Genomic DNA, 24489 nt, shown 5'->3' on the forward strand with positions numbered 1-24489 from the left:
GATCGAAGGAGAAGAATACCTGCGACGGCCTCCGCCTCTGAAGGCAAAGGGCCTCGACCATCGGAAGTACTGCCGGTTCCATCGGAGCCACGGCCACGACACCGAGCGATGCATCCAGTTGAAGGATGAGATCGAAAATCTCATCCGCCGGGGGTATCTCGGCAAATTTCGAAAGGGTCCGCCGACCCGACCGACTGCCGATCGACGCCCCCAGCCGACTGAAGAGGCGCCGACTAACCAGCCGACGGCTGGTGTCATCAACATGATCTCCTAGCGGCTGGGATCGGGGACGTCTACAGGGGGGAGCCGACGAAAAAGCCGCGCCCGGACGACGTGATTACCTTCTCAGAAGACGACGTTCGGGGCATCCAGACTCCCCACGACGACGCTGTTGTTGTGTCGGCGACAATAGCCAATTACGATGTAAAACGAATTTTTGTTGATAATGGAAGTTCGACAAATGTTTTGTTTTACTCGACCTTCTCCCGAATGCGACTACCGACTGATCGACTTAGTAGGGTCTCCACGCCCTTGATCGGCTTTGCCGGAGACACCGTCACGACAGAAGGAGAAATCACCCTGCCCGTGACAGTCGGTACCGAACCATGGCAAAACACAGTCTCCCTCATTTTCGCGGTCGTCCAAGTTCCTTCGGCCTACAACGCCATACTCGGGCGACCCGGACTGAACGCCCTCAGGGCGATCGTCTCGACGTACCATCTCCTTGTTCGATTCCCGACCAAAAACGGAGTCGGAGAGATGCGCGGAGATCAACAGCTCGCCCGACGATGCTTCCAAATCTCCGCCCAAAGCGACGAGACAGAGGATCCCCTGACAATCGACAAATTGGATCAACGGGAGGAGGAAGAGCGGGGTTCGCCGGCCGAGCAGCTCGAGGCGATCCCGGTAGGAGAAAATCCCGACAGAAAAGTTTGGGTCGGGTCTCAATTGCCCGACACCGAACGACACAGACTGGCGGAGTTGCTGACGGCCAACGCCGACATATTCGCATGGTCGGCAGCAGATATGTCGGGCATCCCTCCAGAAATAATTACTCACCGACTCAACATCGACCCGACAATGAAGCCGGTGAGGCAGAAGAAAAGGTCCTTCGCCCCAGAAAGGCAGAAGGCCATTGACGAAGAAGTGGACAAGCTGCTCGAAGCAGGCTTCATTCGGGAATCCACGTATCCCGATTGGCTCGCCAATGTCGTCATGGTCAAGAAAGCCAACGGGAAGTGGAGGATCTGCATCGACTACACCGACCTCAACCGAGCATGCCCGAAGGATAGCTTTCCACTCCCGAAGATCGACCAGCTGGTGGATGCGACGTCTGGATTTCGACTGCTCAGCTTCATGGACGCCTTCGCCAGGTACAATCAGATCCGGATGGCGCCTGAAGACGAGGAGCACACCGCGTTCGTGACCCCCAAGGGCCTCTACTGTTATCGGGTGATGCCCTTTGGATTGAAGAATGCCGGCGCCACCTACCAGCGACTCGTCAATAAGGTCTTCAAAGACCAGATCGGGCGTAACTTGGAGGTGTACGTGGACGACATGCTGGTAAAGAGCACGCAGATCCCGGACCATGTTCAGGATCTCGAGGAGACCTTCCGCACCCTTCGACGACACCGAATGAAGCTCAACCCGACCAAATGCGCCTTCGGGGTGACCTCGGGGAAGTTCCTCGGATTCCTCGTTTCTCAGAGAGGGATCGAGGCCAACCCTGAGAAGATAAAGGCGATCCTCGACATGCGTCATCCGAACACCAAGAAGGAGGTCCAACAGCTGAACGGAAGAATCGTCGCTCTTAGCCGATTCATTTTCCGATCGGCTGAAAGGTGCCTCCCGTTCTTCAAGACCCTTCGCCAGGCGAACGGTTTCTCTTGGTCGGATGAGTGCGAACAGGCCTTTGAAGACCTGAAAAGGTACCTGGCTTCCCCGCCGCTGCTCGTAAAGCCGCAGGTCGGGGAGACCTTGTATCTCTACTTGGCCACATCTTCTGAGGCGATCAGTTCGGTGCTCGTTCGGGAAAACGAGTGCCGAACCCATCAGCCCATCTACTACACCAGCAAAGTGCTCCACGGCACCGAAGCCAGATACTCGGAGACGGAAAAAATGATTTTCGCCCTGACCGTCTCCGCGCAACGGCTCCGACCATACTTCCAGGCCCACGCCATCATGGTACTCACCAACCAGCCCCTGAGGGCCGTACTGCGCCGACCCGACACATCCGGACGACTCGCTAAGTGGGCAATGAAGCTTAGCGAGTTCGACATTCAGTACCGACCGAGGCCTGCCTTGAAGGCTCAGGTCTTGGCCGACTTCATCGCTGAATGCCCGACGACCGACCTAAGGTCGGGAGCTGAAGGCCCGGGACCAGATTCGGTCTCTGAGCGAGACCCGATCTCCACCTGGGTACTTCACATCGACGGAGCCTCCAACGCTCAGGGAAGCGGGGCCGGGCTCCTGCTCACGAATTCGGATGGGGTAGTCACCGAATACGCCCTCCGGTTCGACTTCAAGGTCTCCAACAATCAAGCCGAATACGAGGCACTCCTCGCGGGCTTGAGGATGGCGAAGGAACTGGGCGTCGACAGCCTTCGAGCATTCTCCGACTCTCAGCTGATCGTGGGGCAGGTCAAGGGCGACTTCGAGGCGCGAGATCCGACCATGATCAAGTATCTTCGGAAGGTAAAGGATCTCGTGGCCCGCCTTGAGCATTTCGAGATCTCCCACATCCCCAGGACGGAGAACGCCCGTGCCGACGCTCTCTCCAGATTGGCAACGTCGGCCTATGATTCTTTGGGTCGGACGTTTGTCGAAAACCTCCAGCAGCCGAGCATCGATCGGGTCGAAGAAGTGCAGCAGCTAACGTCCGAACCAAGTTGGATGGACCCGATCGTCCGGTACCTGTCCGACGGGACCAGTCCCGAAGATCCCGCGGAGGCCAAGCGACTCCGATGGTCGGCGTCGCAATATGTGATCATGGACGGCCGACTCTACAAGAGGTCGTTCTCCCTCCCTCTGCTCAGGTGCTTGGGACCGACCGACGCTGACTACGCCCTCCGAGAGGTTCACGAGGGAATTTGTGGGAATCACTTGGGGGGCAAGTCCTTAGCCTTCAAAGTCTTACGACAGGGCTACTACTGGCCGACCATGAGGAAGGATGCGGCAGAGTTGGTCCGAAGGTGCGAGCCATGCCAGAAGTATGCCAATATTCAGCACCAACCGGCCAGCCAAATCACTCCCATTGTCGCTCCATGGCCCTTCGCTCAGTGGGGAGTCGATATCCTCGGCCCCTTACCACCGGCGTCAGGCCAGAGGAAGTTCATCGTTGTCGCCATCGACTACTTCACGAAGTGGGTCGAGGCCGAGCCCTTGGCGCAGATCACCGAGCGTAAGATGGAGGACTTCGTCCAAAAGTCCATCATCTTCAGGTTCGGATTGCTGCACACCATCATCACCGACAACGGACGGCAATTCGACAACCAAGACTTTAAGGACTTCTGCGCCAGATTCCACATCCGTCATCGGCTAACTTCAGTCGGGCACCCCCAATCCAATGGCGAGGTTGAGGTAACGAACCGAACCCTGCTCCATGGACTCAAGACCCGACTGAACGAAGCCAAAGGTCTCTGGGTCGACGAGCTGGGCTCCGTCCTGTGGGCTTACCGAACGACCCCCCGCGTCTCGACCGGAGAGTCGCCGTTCAGTTTGGCCTACGGGACAGAAGCTATGATCCCGCTCGAGATTGGCCTGCCATCTTCAAGGGTCGAGCAGTACCGCGAGCCGGACAACTCCGAAAGCCGGAGGGCCGACCTAGACCTCCTCCCCGAACTGCGAGATGAGGCTCAAATCCGAATGGCCTCATACCGACAGAGGGTCGCCCGGTACTACAACGCCAAGGTCAGACCAAAGCTCTTTAAACCTGGCGACCTAGTCTTGAGGAAGGCGGAGGTGTCGAAGCCCTTGGACCAAGGGAAGATGGCTCCCAACTGGGAAGGACCCTACAAGGTTGCTGACACCTTCGGGCCGAAGGCCTACCGGCTGGAGACCCTTGAGGGGAAGCCCATTCCCCGGACTTGGAACGCCGACAACTTGAAGCTGTATTACCAGTGAATTCTGTAATTCAATCATCGGAATACAAGTTCAGTTTGAAAAATCGGGGTTCTAATTCTTCGACTACTGATCGGCGCTCAGCCCCGACGCATCGACGCGGACCTGGCACCGACGACACATCGGCCCCTTACACGGATCGATGCATCTACGATGACGGGAGTTTATACTCCTTCTACAGTCGAATTTTCGGGCAGAATCCATCGACCGACTGGCCGATCGGGCCCCGACCGAAGAAAGGCTAAAAGCCCACGCGGCTATTGCCGCGACTTCCGACCAGGCTACGGCCGGTCGAGGGATATTCGGCTTACCACCATCTATCACATGACGCGACCTTAGTCGCACCAACTACTCGCCGACCGACCTACGGCCGGCTGAACGACACTCGGCTTGCCACCGTCTGTCAAAGGACATGAAACCCGACGCAAGAGCATGGGGACCCGACATACTATCATGCCCCCGACACTGCGCCGGACGATGATCGACTAAGTGCATCTACGGAGGTCCGGCTGCCGAACCTTTACCAGGTTCGGTCGGCTCCCGACTTAACAGATGCGCCCGAACGGCGACTACAATTATTGGAAGCCGACCTAAAGTCGGGACACAAGCTACTTCGGAGCTGTGCAAGCTGGTTAAGTCCTACCGACTTACCCGAGTTGGCGACTTCTCTAAGTTGGTAACTAGGGTTCGACATTACAGCAATAAGAGACATTTCAAACAAAAGACACAAAAGAAGAAAATTTCATTCGTTGATAAAAGGAAATTACAGAGTCGGGACGAAGCCCGGTTACATGTATTTTCAAAAAAGACAAAAAATAAAGATGGTCGGCAGGGCCGATCACCCGTCCTGATCGATCTCTTCGACCGACGGAGGATCGGGGATGATCGGCGTCTCGGCCATAAGCGACGCTTGGTCGGCCGCCGAGGGATGGGCTTCGGTCGACAAAGGAACTTCGATCGGCACCTGCTCCAGGACGGCTTCCTCCACCACGATGACGCCTCCCGACGGCTGGTCGGCCATCTCTTCCGTTCCTTCTTCTTCGGCTCCTTCCTCGGCGAACGGCGGGACGACGCGGCTGACGTCCACCTCCGGGTACAAGGCATGGACGGCGTCCCGACCGTCCTCGAACCCGACCCGGTAGGAGGCGAAGCCCGACTCGAGCATCTCCTCCTTGTACCGGTCGGAGACCCGAAAGTCCTCAACCGCACGATCGGCCGACTCCCTCGCCGACCGTGCCTCGTCCTCAGTGTGGGCCAGCTCCTCCCTCGCCAACTCTGCCTCGGCCCTAGCGATTTCGGCGTCGATCTGGGCGAGGGACAAATCCTCTTCGGCTTCCGCGAGCTTCCCCAGGCTGGCCCGAAGTTGCTCGCGTTCCCCTTGGAGTTCGGAGGTGGCACCGTCCCGTTCGCGTCGAAGACGACGCACGACCCGACCTTTGTGCTTGGCCTCCTTCTTGGCCGACTTCAGTTCGGCCATAAGCCGGGAGACCTCGTCCGTCAACTTGGCCTCCCGGTCGACCGACTCCTGCAGTTGGTCGACCAGCCTCGCTCTTTCGGCCTCGGCTGCCGCCGACCTTTCCTTAAAGGCTGTCCGAACGTCGCCGAACCTTCGGTATCCGGCCTCTAACTCGGACATGGTGAAGATCAGCTGCCGACGGAAAAAAGCTTTGTCAGAATTATGTGGCAAGCAAAAATTCTTCTAAGGAAAAAGGTGACGCGAAGCTTACCTCCACCATTGTCGGGTAGAACCGCGACAGCATCTCGGTCACCTGCCGAGACCGCAACGACTGAACGTCGGTAGGGAGGAGGATCCCCTGGCACAACCTCCTCGCAAGGTTGTGGTCGGCCAAGGCCGATGCACCCTCGGGGTAGTATGCGCTGGGGGGCATTGATCTCTCCTCCTCCGAGGGCTCCATCGGGGCTTTCCCCCGATCGGCTGCCCCGACCGACGGGGCTGGCAGTGATGGGACGCTGGAGTTCGACCCGGCGCCCCCCATTGCGCCAGCGGACGCCTCCGGACGATGTTCGGCTTCCCGAACGACATCCGGCTCCACCCGCGGCGGCGAAACCGCCGACACTCCTTCGGCCACTTCCTCGGTCGGCCTCTCCTCGACTCGGACAGTCGGAGCCGCGAGGGCTATGATCGGCTCCGACCCCTCGGTCGCCGACGCTTCCACGGTCGGCGGGACTGGGGCTGGTCTCTTGGAAGGGCGCGAAGGGCCGGCCCCCGACGCTGGCCTTTTCCTCGCGGCGGCAAATTGACGAATTTCGGCATCGGTCGGCCTCATCCTCGGCGGTGTCCCTGCAAAACCGACCAGTGTCAAAGGCCGGACCAGAACTACCCTAAAGCCGAACAAAAAGAAAAGCTGGGGGATCGGGCAATACCTATTCGGGGGACCAGACTCAGGCCGGCATCATAGAGAGCTTGCTCGGTAACAAGCTCCCTCTGCTTCGGGACCGACATGTCTTTGAGTCGGTGGAAGTCCTCCCGGTCGTCCACGTCGACCCGATTGTTGTCGTTGGCCTCAGTTCGGGGTACACCCCAGTGGAAAGGAAAGCCCCAAGAAGAAGAAGAAGAAATGAAAAAGAACTGGTTCTTCCACCCATGAATGGACGATGGAAGACCGGTTATGAAAGCAAGACCCTTCCGGGGGTTGAAGAGCCACCACCCTCGGGCTTTAGGGTGGGGTCGGAGCACAAAAAATGCCCGGAAGAGGGAAACGCGAGGGTTGGTCGGCAAGAGCTGACACAACAGCGCGAAAGAAATGATTAGCCGGACAGAGTTCGGCGCCAGTTGCGCCGGACAGAGTCCGTAGTAATCAAGCAGATTCTGGACGAACTCCGGAATCGGAAGTCGAAGACCCGCACGAAGGTCCTCAACATACAGCGCCAGGTCGCCAGGCGGAGGGTTGTTGACCCGACCGCCGGCCCCTGGAGCGGAGAGCCGAAACTGCTCCGGGATGCGATAGTGCTCCCGAAGCTGATCGACGTTCGGCCCCGAAAGCGAGGAGGCCTCATCTTCCGGAGCCGATCGGGTGTCGTCGGTCGGGTTCCCCGACCGAGCTCCTTGAGTCGGTTTCCTGGTCATTGTGCAGAGACCGAAAGAGGAGAAAGAGAAGAAAGGAAGGAAGAAGAGGAAGGAGGACCACGAACCCGATGGACCCTCCGGAAGTAGAGAAGAGCTCTGCCCGCGACGACCGAGAAATCGCCCGGACAGAGTTTCCCCCAGCAAATGGCAAATGTGGGTCGAGGTCCAGGAGGTCCTATATATATAGGACCGACCGACGGCCGAGATGCTTCCGCGCCGACCAAACACCTCCAGATGCGCGACGCGTGGCGCCCGCCGGTTGGCTGAGGATTCGGCGCGCTTCATCCCGGGACGCCCGCACCGCCCTCATTAAATGCCGGAGCGGACGCCGGCCAACCACCATGACACGCGGCGCGCGGGGATTGGCTCCGCAGTCGGCCGCCCGCGCCGGTCCACGTTCCCGATGGGACGCTCCACCCGCGATCGACGCCGAATATCCGATCGACTGACGCCGTATCGTCCGGCACCCGATCTTCTGGCACCGACGTGACGGCTGACGACGACAAGACGTGGCGTCTGACACCTGACGCCGGCGCGACTTCCGGCATCGACTAGACGTTCGGATCACTTGGGATTCGTGAGGTGTCTGACAACGGATCAGCCGGCGATACGGTCGGATCTGCACATGCGACAAATCCACTCCCAGTCGTCCGGCCTTGCTACCCGAATGAAGGCATCGGCCAGCTCTCCACCCGACTTAGGAGTGGAGGGGGGCAACTGTTGGAGGATACCCACCGACCGACTATCGGAGGGCCCGACCGGCTGGCGGCCCGACCGACCGACCGACTATCGGAGGGCCCGACCGGCTGGCGGCCCGACCGACCGACCGACTATCGGAGGGCCCGACCGCTGGCAGCCCGACCGACTAACCAACGGCCCGACGGACGACTCTGACTGGCCAATCGTAAGTCGGGCGACAGGCCGACGGACGCCATCAGCGGCTAACTGCGGCCATTCCACGGTCCATTCCCGACCGACTAAAATCAGAGGTCCGGTAGCCGACCCACATGAAGCTCGCCGACCGACGGAGGAGTCCAACGCCACTCTGCTGGCCACCGACCCTGGGTCGGCCGACTCCACCAACCGCCGTACGGCCGCCAGACGTTGTCAGCTCTGACACGGACATGCGGCACAGTTACCTAGGGGCATTGTCCCGCCGAGAGCCGGGTCAACCCTGGTGATTAGACAGCTACACGGCGACATGACGTTTTCACGGCGGCTCTGACAGCCTACAGTGAGTTGACAGTTCCTCACTTGTCCGCGCCATTAACGATGGCGCCATACCGTGCTCCACTATATATACCGGGGAAGGCAACAGTGCAAAGGATCGATCCGCCCGTCTCTCCCACATACACAGGCTCGCTCCTCTCTCTCTCCCTCTCTCTCTTTCTCAGAGCTCTCTGTCTGCATCTCACTGTTGCCCAGTCACCTCTCTGACTTGACCGTCGGAGGGTCCCCGCCGGAGCCGCCTCCGGTCAGTGCGGACTTCCTTTTGCAGGTGCACGCTTCCCGACGATCGGGCGACGAGGCGATTGGCCGCAACAAATGTAAAAGTGAAGATGTTCGATAAAACTAAAACTAATGCATAGGAAGTATGATAATGGTTCCTTTTCACTTTTTCCTTCTAATATATTTTAGATAGAAGAGATTAGAAAAGCATATTTTTTTCATTATTCAGCTATTGTCCATTTTTATCGAGGGCTACATTTTTCTAGCTTTTTCTTAGCACATACCTACTAGTTTTTGGGTCATTATTTTATTGGGTATTTTGATAGGGAGTGATTTATTGCACTCCATTTACTGTTCATTCTATATATATACCACCATTCATGTAACAGAAAGGGTGAATAACGATCTAATTGCCAGGATTACACTTGGAAGATCAACACACAAGTAGAATCAAAGTGGACTGGGAGACTATCTATTTTTTTTTGTGTTATTAGGAAACTATCTATTTGGTGAAGGTAGTTCTCTTCAAACAATCTTATTAATATGTCTGCCCCATACTATATATTAATACATTTATGATACATGACCGTTAATCCTAATTCTGACATTGAACTTGGTATAAAATCATACTTGAAAGAGGACTTGGTAATAATAGATATGCTAGAAACTCCTATAAATATAAAAACCTAGCTAAAGTTTGGAATTGTTAGTTTTTATTCATGAATCTGTAGGCTTCTACGAAACTTGGCATGATCCAATTGGTCATAGTACCGCTGGTTGTACTTTATATTGCATCAACAATCTATATATATAATTATTTTTTTTAAAACATAAATATCTTGATGATTGGCTTGCAAGATTGCTCTTGAATTGGGGAATACACAATGAAGGCGATCGTTGGCTTGTTAATAATTTGCAATATATTTAACTATATACATCACCCATTCTATTTTCTTCTTTATTATCATAGTACTCCCATTTGCTATTTTACCCTTCGACACATTATTGAATACCAAAAGAGCCTAGTAATTAATCATGATATGTTATAGTGTTTCCTAATTTCTATTTTCATCACTTCTTGTATAGTGTAATAAAAATCCATCTTTTATTTTCATTTTGTTTTTCATGACAAATCATGCTTTATGGTTTTTGTATGGCATATGGCATGTCCAATAAGAATTCCTTAAATGCTAAGTGAGTAATAGGAATAAGAATGAAAAAAAATTAAATTAAATTACCCTGGAGCGAGACCTCGACTTATATATGAACTCTGCTTTTTATCTATTGCTCAATTTCCATATTATCGAAAGATATTACTTCAAAAAAAGATTTTTTTCAGTAGTTTAAAATAAGGGTATTTTTTGACCAGGCATTTCAAAGGTTCAAATAGCATTCGAACCATTTAGAGCCTACTAAGCCTATCAACTGGTCACACGTGTGTCTCACAAAGTTTCTTAATTTCAATAAAAAATGTACCAAAAATGGATACCATATATAAAAACTTTGTTTCTAGAATTTTTGATGCATTAGGACTTAGATACGGCGGAGTTTGCTCTCAAAATCTGTCTAGACCTCTCTATAGTAACAAAGTGGTGTCTACAATGGGTTAGCTGCAGATCCTCCTAGATCAAGGCTATTCAAGTATATATGATATAGGATTGATGCCTGAATTAAAAAAATCATAATTGTTCACGAAGATAGGAAACCAAATATATAATTATCCATGGAATCAAATGTAAATGTATAAAAAAGAAAAGAAACATGTCCTTTTGTTATTACCAAAAAAAATGTCCTTTTATCTATATTAAACTTAGGTACATATTTAATTTGGTTTTAGCCTTGCTAGGAGAAGAAAAAGTGAGAATCTACTCTTTTGATTGCAATCAATTTACTGCTCATGCAAGCTAGATATTGCTTGCTATGCAAAATATGAACCACTCCTTAAAAGATAGAACAAGTGGTTATCATAAAGCAATAATTTACAACTTGAATCTTATGCATAAGTAAACTCCATAGGCAGGCGTCAAGGCATTCTCTGGATAGTAAGATGGCGTCCACTTTTGATAAAAGCTCTACACCACACTTATTTATCAAAAGATCAGCATGGAAAAAAGCTGAAAACTATCATTCAAGCTCATCTAAGACTAACCTAATGCATATCCTCGGAGCCAAGTGGATTTTTCCTCTAAAGAGATTTTAACCTAAGGTACAATCTAAGGGTGTCAACTAACTCAATTGATAAAGTAAAAGGGTGTTGGATGCCATTGATTTGGAGTCAAATTCCACTCTCATCATGATTATGGCCAAGCTTCTTCTCATCCTAACTCTCAAATAGAACCCAAGTTATGCTAAGACCCTATCTTTTGCAAACTAATGAAGAGAGATTGTGAGGATCTATATGTAAGCATGTATGTAGTCCCACATTAACTATACTTTGGATAGATCTTAAATACTTATATAGAATCAAATAATCCAAATAACATCTTGTTGGCTCATCTTTTTGGCTGAGATTCTATGTTATTAAAAATATTATTAGAACAGATCCGACTCATAGCCCATGTGGACTATGGGATACTACAACATGAGTTCTTTTGGAACTAACTACATGCTAATTATGGTATTTATGATTAGATTTGATTATATTTAGACCATTAGCTTAGTAAGGATAATAGAGCTTAAGTAAGGGAAAGGATGTAAGAACTTACATAGGTGCGTATTTAGTCCCACATTAGCTACACACTAAGTGGATATTTGATGAGGTCTAGGGTTGTCACAAAAAAACATATCATGCTCCATCATCTTTTATCTAAGACTACTTCACCTTGTTTGCCTCTGTTGTTAGATATATGCCCTAGAAGCCAAGCAGACCAACGCATGTATTTATTTTAAGACATAGTTTTGTACTTGATTTGAGCTTTTAATTCCATTCATGTTGTGTATGTGTTCATAAATTATCTAAGAGATTAATAAAATGATGACATATATTCTCAAAAGTTAAAAATTTGAAGTATGTGTCATGGTAATTAATTTCTAAATGCTCCCAATTAATAGATTATCACAGGGATGGTGATTGATCCGATGAGATTAGTAAATAGATCTATTCCTTTTTAGGATAGACGAATCTCAAGTCTATAGTATAGGGATACTAAAGCGAGAGTGCAGATGATTGTTAGTGAATAAAAGTACTGAGCATAACCGATACGAGAAGTTATTTAGATATCTACTCACTCGTCAATGACTTTCTCGATGTTGTAGTAGTGTGGCTAATCCTTTGACCTGTGGTATCTTTGTTATTCACAATAGGATACTATAGTTTGACTGTACATACACTTATTTCTTAATCATATGGGTTCTCATAGTACATGTTGGCTACAATAGATTTATTGTAAAAATAGAATGTACATCTATATATAGAATCTATCATCCTTGGTAGATAAGAGAGTTGGTTCTATATGATTTATGATACTGAGATCGGAAGATCTTGATCCGGACAGTATGAATAGTAAGAAAGAATTTTCACTATTTTCACATCAGAAATTCGAATCGAATAAATTTAACATATGATAGATGATGAGATTTGATGAGTAATTATATAATCTCCATCTAGACGAGACTCACGATAGAAGGACTGTATCATGTATTTACTGCATCTAGAGATTTATTTAATTCTATTTTGCTAGATTGTCACTACATAATACTAGGCGTCATTGATGGATTATGAGACCTACGAGAATTATCTTGATAATAATTTTTATTAGGATGAGTTAGAATTATTCTAATATATTGAAAAGAGTTTCAATGATATTATGAATAAAAATCATAATAAATCTTACTAATAGACAGAATAGAACCTATGAGGTCACACATATAAGAGGTTATGATTGATCAGATGGTTGGATTATGATTTTTGAATTATCATTGGATCTGATTGGTCAAAAAGTTGATATATCAAAGGTTTGACATATCAAAGAGTTGATGCCATCAAACCCCAAAGCACTTGGACTCCTAATAATCTTTAATCAGTCAAAGATTGATCCGTCAAAGGTTTGATACATGTTAAAGTGTTTGATGCTCAAGACTTCTCATACCCTATAATAAAATTTAGCACACAAGAGAGTCCACACCCCATGTTTTGCACATAAAAGAGACTAAACACTCCATTTATCTCCCTAACAAACTCTCACGCCCCTTGAGATCTCATGCTACTTAAGAAGGGTAGCGCCCTTGAGAATTTTGATGCATAAGAGGGGATCATGTCAAAGTGTTTGATGCCAAAAAGGTTTCATGCCTAAAAGTCCTCACGTTAAGGGGTTACAAGCCACACCTTGAGAAAACTCACATGAAAAACGTTTTCACGTGAAGAGAGTCTTTACGCTCAGATGTGTGCCAAATCCTTCATGCCCAAGAGTTAGGCATCCCAAGGGCTCTTATCTATAAGAGGCTTCATGCCTCCTTGAGAAAAAAGGATCCCAATGCCTCATGTGCCCTAGAGTTGGATGCCCAAAAGGCTTCATGCCACTTTTCTCATGCCCAAGGGTTGGTGCACGATGAAAAAGAGAGAGAAAAAAGAGGGATGCTAGATTTCTTTGAGAAGGGAATCAAGAAAAGTTGAGGGAGTCTTTGATCTATTCCTATATGGACTAGCATTGGGATGATGTGCAATCTCATAGTGAGGAGAAAAACTGAAATTCTTGAAAAGAATTTTCAACAATAAAGAATAAGAGAAAATAAATCCATTATCATAAGAGAGATTTCTACAAGGGAGCTAGCATCCCAGTGAGATCAGAGATCATTGATTAGATCAGAACCTTGTGTGGATCTCCATAGAGATCAAGTACTTATGCGACTTTAAAAATACCACAAAGACATCCACGATTATCAGATTGCGGTAAATATTTACCCACACAAAGGTGATGATTTTGATTTTAGCTTCTTTTATTAATCCCAATATTAAAACTATGAGGGATCCAGATTTTCATATTATTTCGAGATGAGATCTCGTGTGCTTAATCAAAAAGTTATTATTATTATTTTTTTCTGCTGTGTATTAATCTTAACTTTTCCTAACATCTGCTTGATAGTGCAGTTGTCTTAATTGCACCAAACTTTTTATAACACAGACCTCATATGTGCTTTCCACGTGGTATCAATCAACTTTGGTGGTCATAATTCTTTTGATGCTTGTATTTTTTCTTCTCTCTCTTGAGAATTAGGGTGAGAGCAAATCTAGCTAAAAATTTGGATGAGAGCAGGACACGATCCCAGGTCATTAATACCAATCCTCAATGTCTTTATCAATTGTACAATGTGAGAGTGACTTTAATGATGATAATTTCATGCTATACTATTTGGGACCACTTGGTCATCCACTCCATTCCCTTCTAAAGATGATGAGTCTTGAAGAGCAAACTATTGCAAGAATAATCTTGACATGTTGCTGCATAATTTTTTATTGTTTAATTATAAGCAGAAACATCACTTTGAGAAGCAACTATCCCAAAAATATCTAAAAGAGCATGCAAAGGAAAAAATCAGATTGAACTTTTATACTGGAGCCTTCAGAATCTATTCAAACTGTTCTGACTCTAATAATTATTAGTACTAGGCACACAAAAAAGGCAAAATGAAAGATACTTAAGTTTAAACATGGGCATCTTTGATGTTAGGCATATTTTTCTGATATAATTGACATTAGGCATTTTAAGTTAAATTTATATCAACACTGCTTGAATTAGTCAGTTACCTGATGCATCTGGCCAAGTAGCCTTACACTGCCATCAACATGAAGCTATTGTAACATGAGCTTGGATCAGTTACTACTAAATCTGGAGATTTCCTTTAGGTTGTCTTTCTCAAAGTGTTGCCAGAAAAAAATTTAAAAAAAATAAAAAATCCTAAAAGATAGACCATGTTGAGGCCTTCCTAATGGAGTTGAATGGCCCTTCTATTAGTGGTTTAGTTTCGAATATAGCTTAAAGTTATCTAGATAATCATTTGGCACAAAAGCACCTAGAGAGGTGATTGTGGATGTTCATGCTTTATTTTCTAAGGTCTGAAATGCATAAAAATTTATAAGTTTGATTCTTATTCATCTAGAAAAGAAGTTGGTTCCTGTGCAGGCTAATTCTGTTATATTTGCACTTTAATTAGCAAACTCAAATGGGGCTCATTTGAAATAACTCAATAATATGAATTTTTTTGATGCTAGCAAATGGAATTAGAAAATTTTATAGAACTTTCTTATTAGCTTACTGATAACTCATTGCTTATTATAAAAAGAAAAAGCAAAGATGTTTAAGTGTTTATGAAGACATGTTGGATGGCTTTGTTACTAGATGCAGGAAAGCAAATAGACAACTTCTTCAAAGATAATAACAAACAAAAGATAAGAAATGAATATATAAAAATCCATACCTTGTCTTTGTTAACTAAGAAAATTATGTATCAAAAGAACTTCGCTCAATTCTCCTCCAACATTAACTTTTTCTCAGAAAAAAAAGCTGCTAGAGAATCAGTTTTGAGTACTTCAGAAAAAATCAAGATCCTTTTGTTTGTGGACTGATGGATACTGATCTATATCTCCCTCCACATTTTAAAGCTCTACCCTCTTTGCTTTGTCAATGGGTTTACACAAAATGAACAAGGACATGTATTGGAACTTTCTCAGAGAAAAAGACCAAATGGAAGGAATGATACAATTGAGAACTTGTAAAATGCAACTAAAAAATCTTCCTTTAAAATGTTTATGTGAAACAATAATATAGTAAGAAAGAAAAAGATCGTAGGGAAAAAACAAGATCAGTCAATCACTTTTGTACATTTCATGTACTCTCTCCATATATGAAAGGAAATTCTTATTTAACATCAGATTTAAACAGTTCCTCTAGGTCCAAAACTTCATTGACACTAAAGTCACTGTACATAACTTGGACAGTAGAAGAGAGAAGAACTGAAAAGAGAGGAGGGGAGAAAGAAATAGCCATCAAGAGGATAAGATTATTGCACCGAAAAGTCCTCTGCAATCAGAAAAGTGAGACCGATGAATCATTCCCAACCTGTGAAGTGCCCTCCGACCTCCCAAACTTCTTTGCCGATGCAGCTGAGCCTGCAGACATCTCTCCAGACCTTCTTCTTAGCATCTGCCTCATCCCATCAGCCACCTGGACTGCAGGATTTGACTTGAACTTCCTGCAGAAGGACATATGAGCATTCACTGCCTCCTCCACTCCACTATCACCCTCCTGCCTCCGCTTCCTGACTTCATCTCTCACAGCTTCTGCACAAAGCCCACATAGCCATTTACCATTGAAGTCAGCCTTCACTCCATTTATGTACTCCTTGGTACAGTCCTCCTTCAATCCACAGCAGTCGCACTTCGCCGATTCTACCTCCATGATGATGTGAATTATGCTGAATTATGTCAAGACTTGGACAGATGGAGCAATAGAAGTCTAACCATATAGGTGTTGTGTGTTTCTGATGGTATGACTAGAGATGAGGTTCTAATGTTTGGAAGGCTTTTTAAGGAAGACTGGCCTCAACTTGTTCCATGTTACAAGGGTGGGATATAAGACAGTGTTGGCTGGGGGAACTCATGGTTGGCCCTTTTCATGCATTTATAATTAGCTGAGATGGATTTGGGGCAGTTGGGATTTGGTGAATGGGATTATCTCTATAAAGGTTAATTTGCTTGTGTATCACTCAGTGGGGGTTTTTTTAAAGTTGATTGAGGGTTTTCTTTGTGTTCACGTGTTCTTTGGCTTGGCTTGCTCATGACTGGCTTGGCTTGAATTATAGCATACATGGAAGGTCTTTCCTTCAACATTTGAATCTTGGCACTTAATATTTAGGTGCAAGTCTCTCACTAAAAGGATTGGTCTGTAAACTGAATTTTATGTATGTGTTTACACAAGGATTAGGGATTTCACCATGATGTGGATGCGTCATGATTGGCTATGACATTATGCGAATTATTAAGTCAAAGTTTCATACCTGAAATTGAAGTGGACGGATAGAATCGCTGCCATCGATGAGTAATTTTCTCACCAAGGAGAAAAAGGAGATAATTTGACCCTTCCTAATAGGACAACATCCATGATTGAATTAGACTTAGCTTTGGAGATTATGTTTCATAAATTCCAAGCCTTAGTTTGATCACTCTCTTCATGGTTCCAAGATTTGCTTTGTGACTACGGTCCCTGCATGTTTACTTATAACCCCGCAAACGCATATAAAAGTTACAAATACTAATTAATACGGTTAAGGGTGAAGGAACTTCCTTCCTACTTTTCTCCTCAAAAAAAAGGCACAAATACAATAAATGCCCACTGTTATATTTTGCGAGAAAGAAAACCTTGAATTTTAAAAGGAAGGGTGAGTGACCAACAAAGTAATAATAGAAAAAGGATAAAATAAGAAAAAACATACATAGCTATCATGTCTTCTTCATTATACATAAAAAAGCATAATGAAGAAAACATGATAATATTTGACATATTTTGCATCTAGCAATCTTGTCGACATCAAAAAATAATCCCATGCCCAAACAGAACATTAACAAGGGATTACTACTTTTAAAATTTAAGCAGTCGAACCTTCATTTCAAAATTTAGATCTAAGTGCACGTAAATCCAAAAAAATGTGAACATTGTCTCCTCTTGTATGCACCTTGTCTTTAACCTCCACCACATTGCAACTCCAACATCTCTCAAATTTAACGAAAAAAATAGTCACTCGGCTCATTATATGAATTCTTCATAAAAAAAATTATTGCAGCTGTGAAAATCCAAAAGCACTTGCTTTTTTTTATTTTTTATTTTTGCTTCAAGAACAAGGACTTGGTTATTTATACAGGTCATGTTCGAAAGGCGACAAAAGAAAATAAAATAAGATGATTTAGGAACTATAGAGGACCAGGTAAACTTCAAGCCAGGCCAAGTCAGGATAATGTATATAAGAATATCTGGGTAACTATTTTCTCTATTTGCTCTATATAGACATAAGACTGTTCTTAACAAATCCTTCTTTCCTATTGGACGATCTTATGGACACAGGGCTACTTATATCTGAGGGATTTTTGGCACTATGTTTCCTTGTTATGTTTGTTTCTGCCAACCCCATGTTCCCAGTCAAGACTAGCTTGATTTCAGGCGCTCGTGACGGGACACTTGGCATGTTTGGATTGGCTCAAGCCTGCCCATGCCCATGTTTGACCCGTGATCTAGGGAGAACATCTTTGTAGTCTTAACCTCCTCATCTGGTCGCTCCCTAATAATTAACCACAATGATGGATGCTTCTTTTGAACATATCCCCTTAATCATGCATAAAAAGAACCAACTACCCAAAATTTAAAACTTACCAATGAGACAAGTTGACCTCATTAGTGTTTCAGTTAGTCTTTCTTCAAGATTACATGATGGCTAAAGTGTGCTTACTTTGGACCACATCACAACTTATAGTGGCTTGTTGTATATGTTGCCACTTTGCATCTCATAAGCACTACTTGTATATGCTAGTCCTTGAACAAAGCAGTGTGCTATAAATCATCTTGTGGATGTCCTCCGAAATCGATGGGAGAACTTGGAAGATCCAAAGTCCTGACAAAGTGCTAGCAGCAAGCCTAACAAAAGACTCTTGACCAAGCTTGTCCACATTAAAGTAGCTGCTGAGAGAGGTAGTGGCATCATGCTGCTATCACCACTTAATTAGCTGGCAATAAATGGAATTGTGCCAACTGGATCATTCCCATGTTCTTATTGTAGTGCAAGGAGAATCAGCAACCCTCTTGCCCATGTAATTCTCATTGATTCAAGCCATCGCATGTTCGCATGTCTCGCATTTAGGAATACAGCAACATGTTGCTGCCATCTCTGTTACACATAAACCTCTCACAAACAACAGCATAGCAGCCAGTATAATTAACACTTTTGAAGCAATTAATAACCAAGGAGAAAATAGTTCTGCAGAAGTTATCCAAGCACATCTGAATATCTGCAATTTCATTTAGACATTATCGAGAACTCATGGGATCCAATAAAATAGCCAGAGCCAAGTAGGAAGATCTCTATCCTATGTGCTTGAATAGATTCTATCTAACAAGGTGATATCTTCAATCCACATGGAAAAGAAATTGTCAAAATTATTGAGTCGACTTTTTTGGTACGAAAAATCTTTGAGTTGATTGATGATACACAAAGCCAATATGAAAGTCATTACTTTCCACATGCACTGTGCATTCTTTAAGATCAACATGCTCATTTTCTTCAATGGTGCACTGATGTGTGATTGGAGGTTGAATTGTTATCAAGGGAACCAACAACGAGTTTTTTACAACTATGTTTCATGATATAAATCACCATCTCTCCTCCTGCTCAATCTTTGCAAATAAGTTTCAAATTAATATTTGACCACCTTTCAGCATTCTCTTGTCATATATGCATAACCATAGTACTAGGACAGCCTTCACGTGATGCACAAAAGGAATGAGTTCTGCCTCTATTGGAATTTGAAAAATTGGGTCTCACAAATCTAAAAGCTTGTCCAGCAGGGAACACCTTTCACTTGAGGTTGTCAGCTTTAGCTCAAATTGGAATGACAGCAAAGAAGCATCACATACCCATTGTCTCTTGCCACACAAAATGAAATTTTTTCAATTTAAACTTGCTCGTCGCACCGTATATATAACGGCAGAATTCACATTTGGATTGTGCATCACGGATAGGCAAGTGGTTGGTAGTTTGACTTACAGTCAAGAAGCTTCTGTGCAAGCATTTGCACCTACCTTTCTTTCCTGTTTCTAAAAGCTTTCCATGGCCCTTTCCTAAAAAAAGAAACTCTACAACCTTCAATGCATCACGATCTCTTCATTGTTTATGGTCTTCAATGTCTACTGAACATGAACTAGAGTACATTATGCACCCCTTGTTTCTATGGTTAGGTAACATAGTAACATTACTTAATGTTGCAGGAATGAAGGGCACCTATTGTTTCCATTTGAGAAAACAAAATCACAAATATTACATCAATTGTTAGAAAATGAAGCTCTCACATTCTACATCTCCCTGGTTGTCTTGTCATCGATAAGAAACGAGCTTAAGAAACCATTGGGATCTTCTCATAAGATCCGATGCATTGCCAACTCGGTAGTCAGATGTAAGATATCATACCATGAAGCATACCAATCAGAAAAAATGGATATAGGGGCAAGGTAAGCATCTTATACTCATACATAATTACCTCAAGAAATTACACTTCGTGTAAATCCAATTCAACATAAAAAGACCCAGTGAAAATAACACAAAATTAAATGCTGGTGCAGAATATAACTTCTGACAGCTAACACTTGGACTTGATCCAAGCTGGATCCAGAGAACTGTTGTCTTTGAAATGATGCCAGGTTACACCAAGTTGCATCCCTTCCCAAGGTCTTTAGAGAGGGAATTGGGGGTACATATGGTACATGACATTGGATTTGTCACTGTTTTCTTCCTTGTCGGGCATGTGAATCCACGTCCATAAGGTAGCAGGTGGTCGGATCCAGAAAACGATGGCAATTGCTATCCACGATTTGGTACACAACTTGTCCCATGGCAGGTTGCAAAGGAACAACACAATCAGATGGACCCTGCCTTCTGTACGTATAATGAATGGGACCTTGCCACTTAAAGTAGGGAGCCCTGTGCACTGTAATGCACTGAAACCTTGTGCCAGTGAGTTAAGGATCTAACCAAATAATGATTATGGAGAGAGAGAGAGAGAGCTATATTGCTGGGCTCCAGCACCACTTGCATAAATGTATTACACTGAAGCAATATGAAGTTTTAATAATGTCTGATACAGCATAAAAATATTACTTAAAGTAGGCAATGCCAACAAATATCTTAGGAAATAATTATATGTATGATATAGTAGTAACACAAGGTTCCACAACTTTTCTAAATTGCAGGGAAAAAATGTTGTACATGTTTAGATTTTAAACAGTAGTACAAGGCAGCTGCTTTGGATATCATGTGCTTTTGAAAGTGATTTACCACTCAAAATAACAACCTTCTATGATTTCCTCTACAAATGCACCAGTACAGATCTGATAGTGCTTACACAAACATGATAACCTGATACACTTCATGCATATGATGTAAATATGTATTCAAGCAGCTCTAAGCAATGGTAATAAAATCAAGATACAGCACTCTTAAAAGTGAAATTATTGCCAAAACTGCAGAACTTACTCATCATGAGAAAAGAATCTAGAATTAAAATCTTGAAGTCTTTAGGTTTCTTAAAAATCCCATTGATGAAGCATGAAAAAGAGCTGCTTTCTTGTTTTTTCAGTACATAAAAAGAGCTGCAGTTCTCATACAGTTCTTTTATATGATAATTATAAGAAAAAGGTAAAATGTAAAGAAAAGTTGTTATAAACTAGGAAGGAAAAACACAAAAAAAAAAAATTGCATATTTTTATTTTGTACAGGATACCCAATAAAAATGCCTGAGATGTTAATTTGAAAATTATGAACTACATGTGTTATTAATGAAATAAGGACCCTTGGCCTTAATTTGCTCACAGGTTTCCAGACTATGAACCGAATCAAACTTGTTTTATGTTCTCATCATTTACAGTGTGGTTATATACAACCATGATCACAAGGGAGAAAAGATTAAGCTTGGGAGGACTGTGAGCCGTAGTGAGCCAAGCCTACCAATCACGAGCCAGGGAAGAGGTGGGTAAGAAGTATCATGACATCGTACCTTGATTGCCAGCCCCCCCCAAATTGTTAATGGTTTTAGCCCATCTTTTCATTAGAAATTTGCTGCATCCCTTCTCTTTCTCATTCTGTATTAGCTCTTCATTCATTATCTATGTCTCCATGGTATCTCACATGGGTGTTGTTGGGGTTCCCCTTCACCATATTGATTAGATTTTAATGAGTGACATTGATTATTAAATGCCCTTCACATGCACCCCACATGTCCTTGTTCTCCCAAACATGGAATTTCACCCATTTCAATCAGCCATCTCTTTTCTAGTTTCAATCATTTCCCATCACTACTCTCTGTCATAAAATCCATGGCAACACTAGAAACCTTGAATCCTATTCCAACCAACTATTATTTAAATTTTGACATTAAGCTATAGAATCTCACCAATAATCACAATGATCATATAATAAGATGTACTTCACAGAGATAGATTCATCTCATCATCTCATTTTTACAATAACTCTATAACATCATTGATGAATCACAATTATTGTGTTACTGAATCATTGCCAATCGTCTATGCGCAAATGGCATTTTTGGTTGGAATTTCCTGGTGTATAAATTTGTGCATGAACATTTTTCAGTAATTATAATACTTTAGATAATGTTTCACTGATTTTATTACTCATGTTTATGTAACACATGCAATAATTTCTTAATGATTTGTCCAGATGGTGCACTATATTATGAGCATCAACCTTTACTACAATATGGTAGTCAAACGATAATAAATGGTCTGTTCCCGAAGATTAAATCATCATCATCATTAGAATCAAGATTTTCTTTTTATTTGATAATTCCAAGTCTTCTGACATTCGTCAAATGGGTAAACAAAATGTTGGTTGGTAACACCTAGGATGACCGGATTTTTATGACTAATGATGGCAGATGTTTAATATTCTCAGAACAGAAGATATGATGACCTTAAATACTTCAGTGACATCAAACTCTACCAGATCGTTCCTCAGGATTCTTCTATCATAATTCCAGATAAATGAATTATATCAAATACAACAAAGTTAAACTGAAACCAAGTTACTGAAAAAGATAATTAATTCACAGAAGATATTCAACCTTAATCATCAAGACAAACATCTGTCTGAGCTTTTCTAAGTGAAATGAACAGATAAATATTAGAAACTACGTGAGAAAAATAAAACCAAAATCCAGTGTTAATTTAATCAACCTAAAACAACAGTTGTGTGATGAGATTTGTCAAGGGCGTTATTGACATACACTTTCCGATCGATCCTGTTGATAGTGCTCCATGGCCGAGTAAAAATTCAGACAAAACCATCATTTCAAGCATACTCCATCATAGCAGCTGTATGCTCTGTACTACCTCATGGCATCTACCTGTCTTTTTGCTGCTAGAACTTCAATAATGTGATCCATAAAACAATTATCAGTACACTTGAAAAGCAGATAAAGCCAAGGTCACCATAACACTGGAGGCTGCAGCAGCTGAATGACAGATCTGTCCTACTGTGGTGACCCCATCAATTCTCTTGCATAGAATTTTTCATCCTTGAATGTTGCTTGGTCATCTATTTTCATTAATTATTAATCATGATCAAGCAATTAAACATCATTCATGCAATATGGAAGCCTTCAGAATGTAAAATAACTCGATATGCGTTTAGCATGTGGTTGAAGTAGGAAGAATTTGGGGATCATCGGAAGCGATAAATAACATATCAGTAGCATTTTCAAGATTTTAGTCAAGCAGCCCATGAAGTAGAAGAAAAATCTCTGATGCAGAAGAGAATCAGATTTCTGATAGTAGATGGTTCTATTGGAGCACAATTTATGAATAGGTCGGATGTAGTGTGGGAACGCTAACAAAATTATTTTCTTGTTTATAAAAAATTAAAAATATTAATGACTTATAGAAGGTAGCGAACCAAAATTGAAAAGAATTGGAAGCATGTGCAGCACTATCCTAAGACATATTTTCATCTCTTGTGCAGGAAATATCCAGAAATACCACCCCAAAATACAACCAGTATCCTCTGCATGCGAGCACGATGATGGAGGAGATTGATGAAGATTCTTTCAACATTCAGAAAGATGAAAAAAAAATTACAGTTAGAAAAGAGAACTATTGGAGAATAGAGAAGAAGATTAGAAGGTTCTTGGACAGCTTGTAAGAAGAGCCCAAGAGCCCAACATTCTGAAATTAAAGAGCCAATATTCAAAAAATCAAAAGCCTAATGTTCAAAAAATTAAAACAATAATCAAAAGTTTAAATCATCAGATACAAGATTAAAAAATAAAGATTTTGGGTTGGTAGGGTGATAAGTTTGCACCTACAATGGTGCCCATGCCTGGCCAATACATGTGCGTGCGTATTAAAGATTTTTCTTTAAACCTCCTCAAACACCCCTAAGGGCTTAGTCAAATATCCTTTTTTATATAAAAGGCTCAAACACTATTTCCATTCCGAATGTGGGACTACGTGATATCAATCAAGGTGGTCAAAAGAAAAAGCACATTTGGAGGAAAACTTATTTAGAAAATTTTGGGTTTCCAAATTTAAATTTCTCTCCAACAATCCGTCACAAAACTAAAAATTTTTCAAATAATAGTAAAATATAATATAATATAATATAAATATCTAGATACTTATACTATGCAATGAGTAAGGTATCCTTATAAGACTTAATCTTACTTAGTATGAATAGTTTTCATCTGAAGGTATTGGAATGAAACAGATCTTGAACTATATTTTTTTGACCCTAACTTCTACTATCACATACATAGTATAGAGTTCTTTATCATGAGTCTGAGGATTAGTGACCTTGCATATATATCTTAATTTTTCATGAGAGTTACTATAGATAGCCCAGATCTCATATCCGTGGCCATATACGGATACTCTCATATAAATGAGCTCTTTCAAGAATATGTATAGAGTGACATCTCGTATAAAATATCATCTCAGATCTCATTCAAAGTTGTAGCTCTTTCTTAACTACTACTTAAGAGCACTAAACACTATCTAGATAGAACATATATTAGTTTAGAATGTGTTCTTTGACCAATCAATTAGCTTATTATTACTATTGAATCT

General features: G+C 43.5%; 1 protein-coding gene across 1 annotated transcript; it reads right to left on the reverse strand.

Moving 5' to 3' along the window:
* Nucleotides 1-15447: 15447 nt before the first annotated feature.
* LOC105042308 (uncharacterized) lies at nucleotides 15448-16234 on the reverse strand. The gene has a single exon (XM_010919459.4). The coding sequence runs from the start codon at nucleotides 16048-16050 to the stop codon at nucleotides 15679-15681; it is 372 nt and encodes a 123-aa protein (XP_010917761.1). The 5' UTR covers nucleotides 16051-16234; the 3' UTR covers nucleotides 15448-15678.
* Between the last annotated feature and the right edge of the window lie 8255 nt (nucleotides 16235-24489).

The sequence above is a fragment of the Elaeis guineensis genome, chromosome 3, assembly GCF_000442705.2.
Source record: "Elaeis guineensis isolate ETL-2024a chromosome 3, EG11, whole genome shotgun sequence".
NCBI classification, from domain to species: domain Eukaryota; kingdom Viridiplantae; phylum Streptophyta; class Magnoliopsida; order Arecales; family Arecaceae; genus Elaeis; species Elaeis guineensis.

Bases quoted from the DNA above. Each gene is read 5' to 3' on its own strand.
- LOC105042308 (XM_010919459.4), bottom strand. From the start codon at position 16,050: ATGGAGGTAGAATCGGCGAAGTGCGACTGCTGTGGATTGAAGGAGGAC.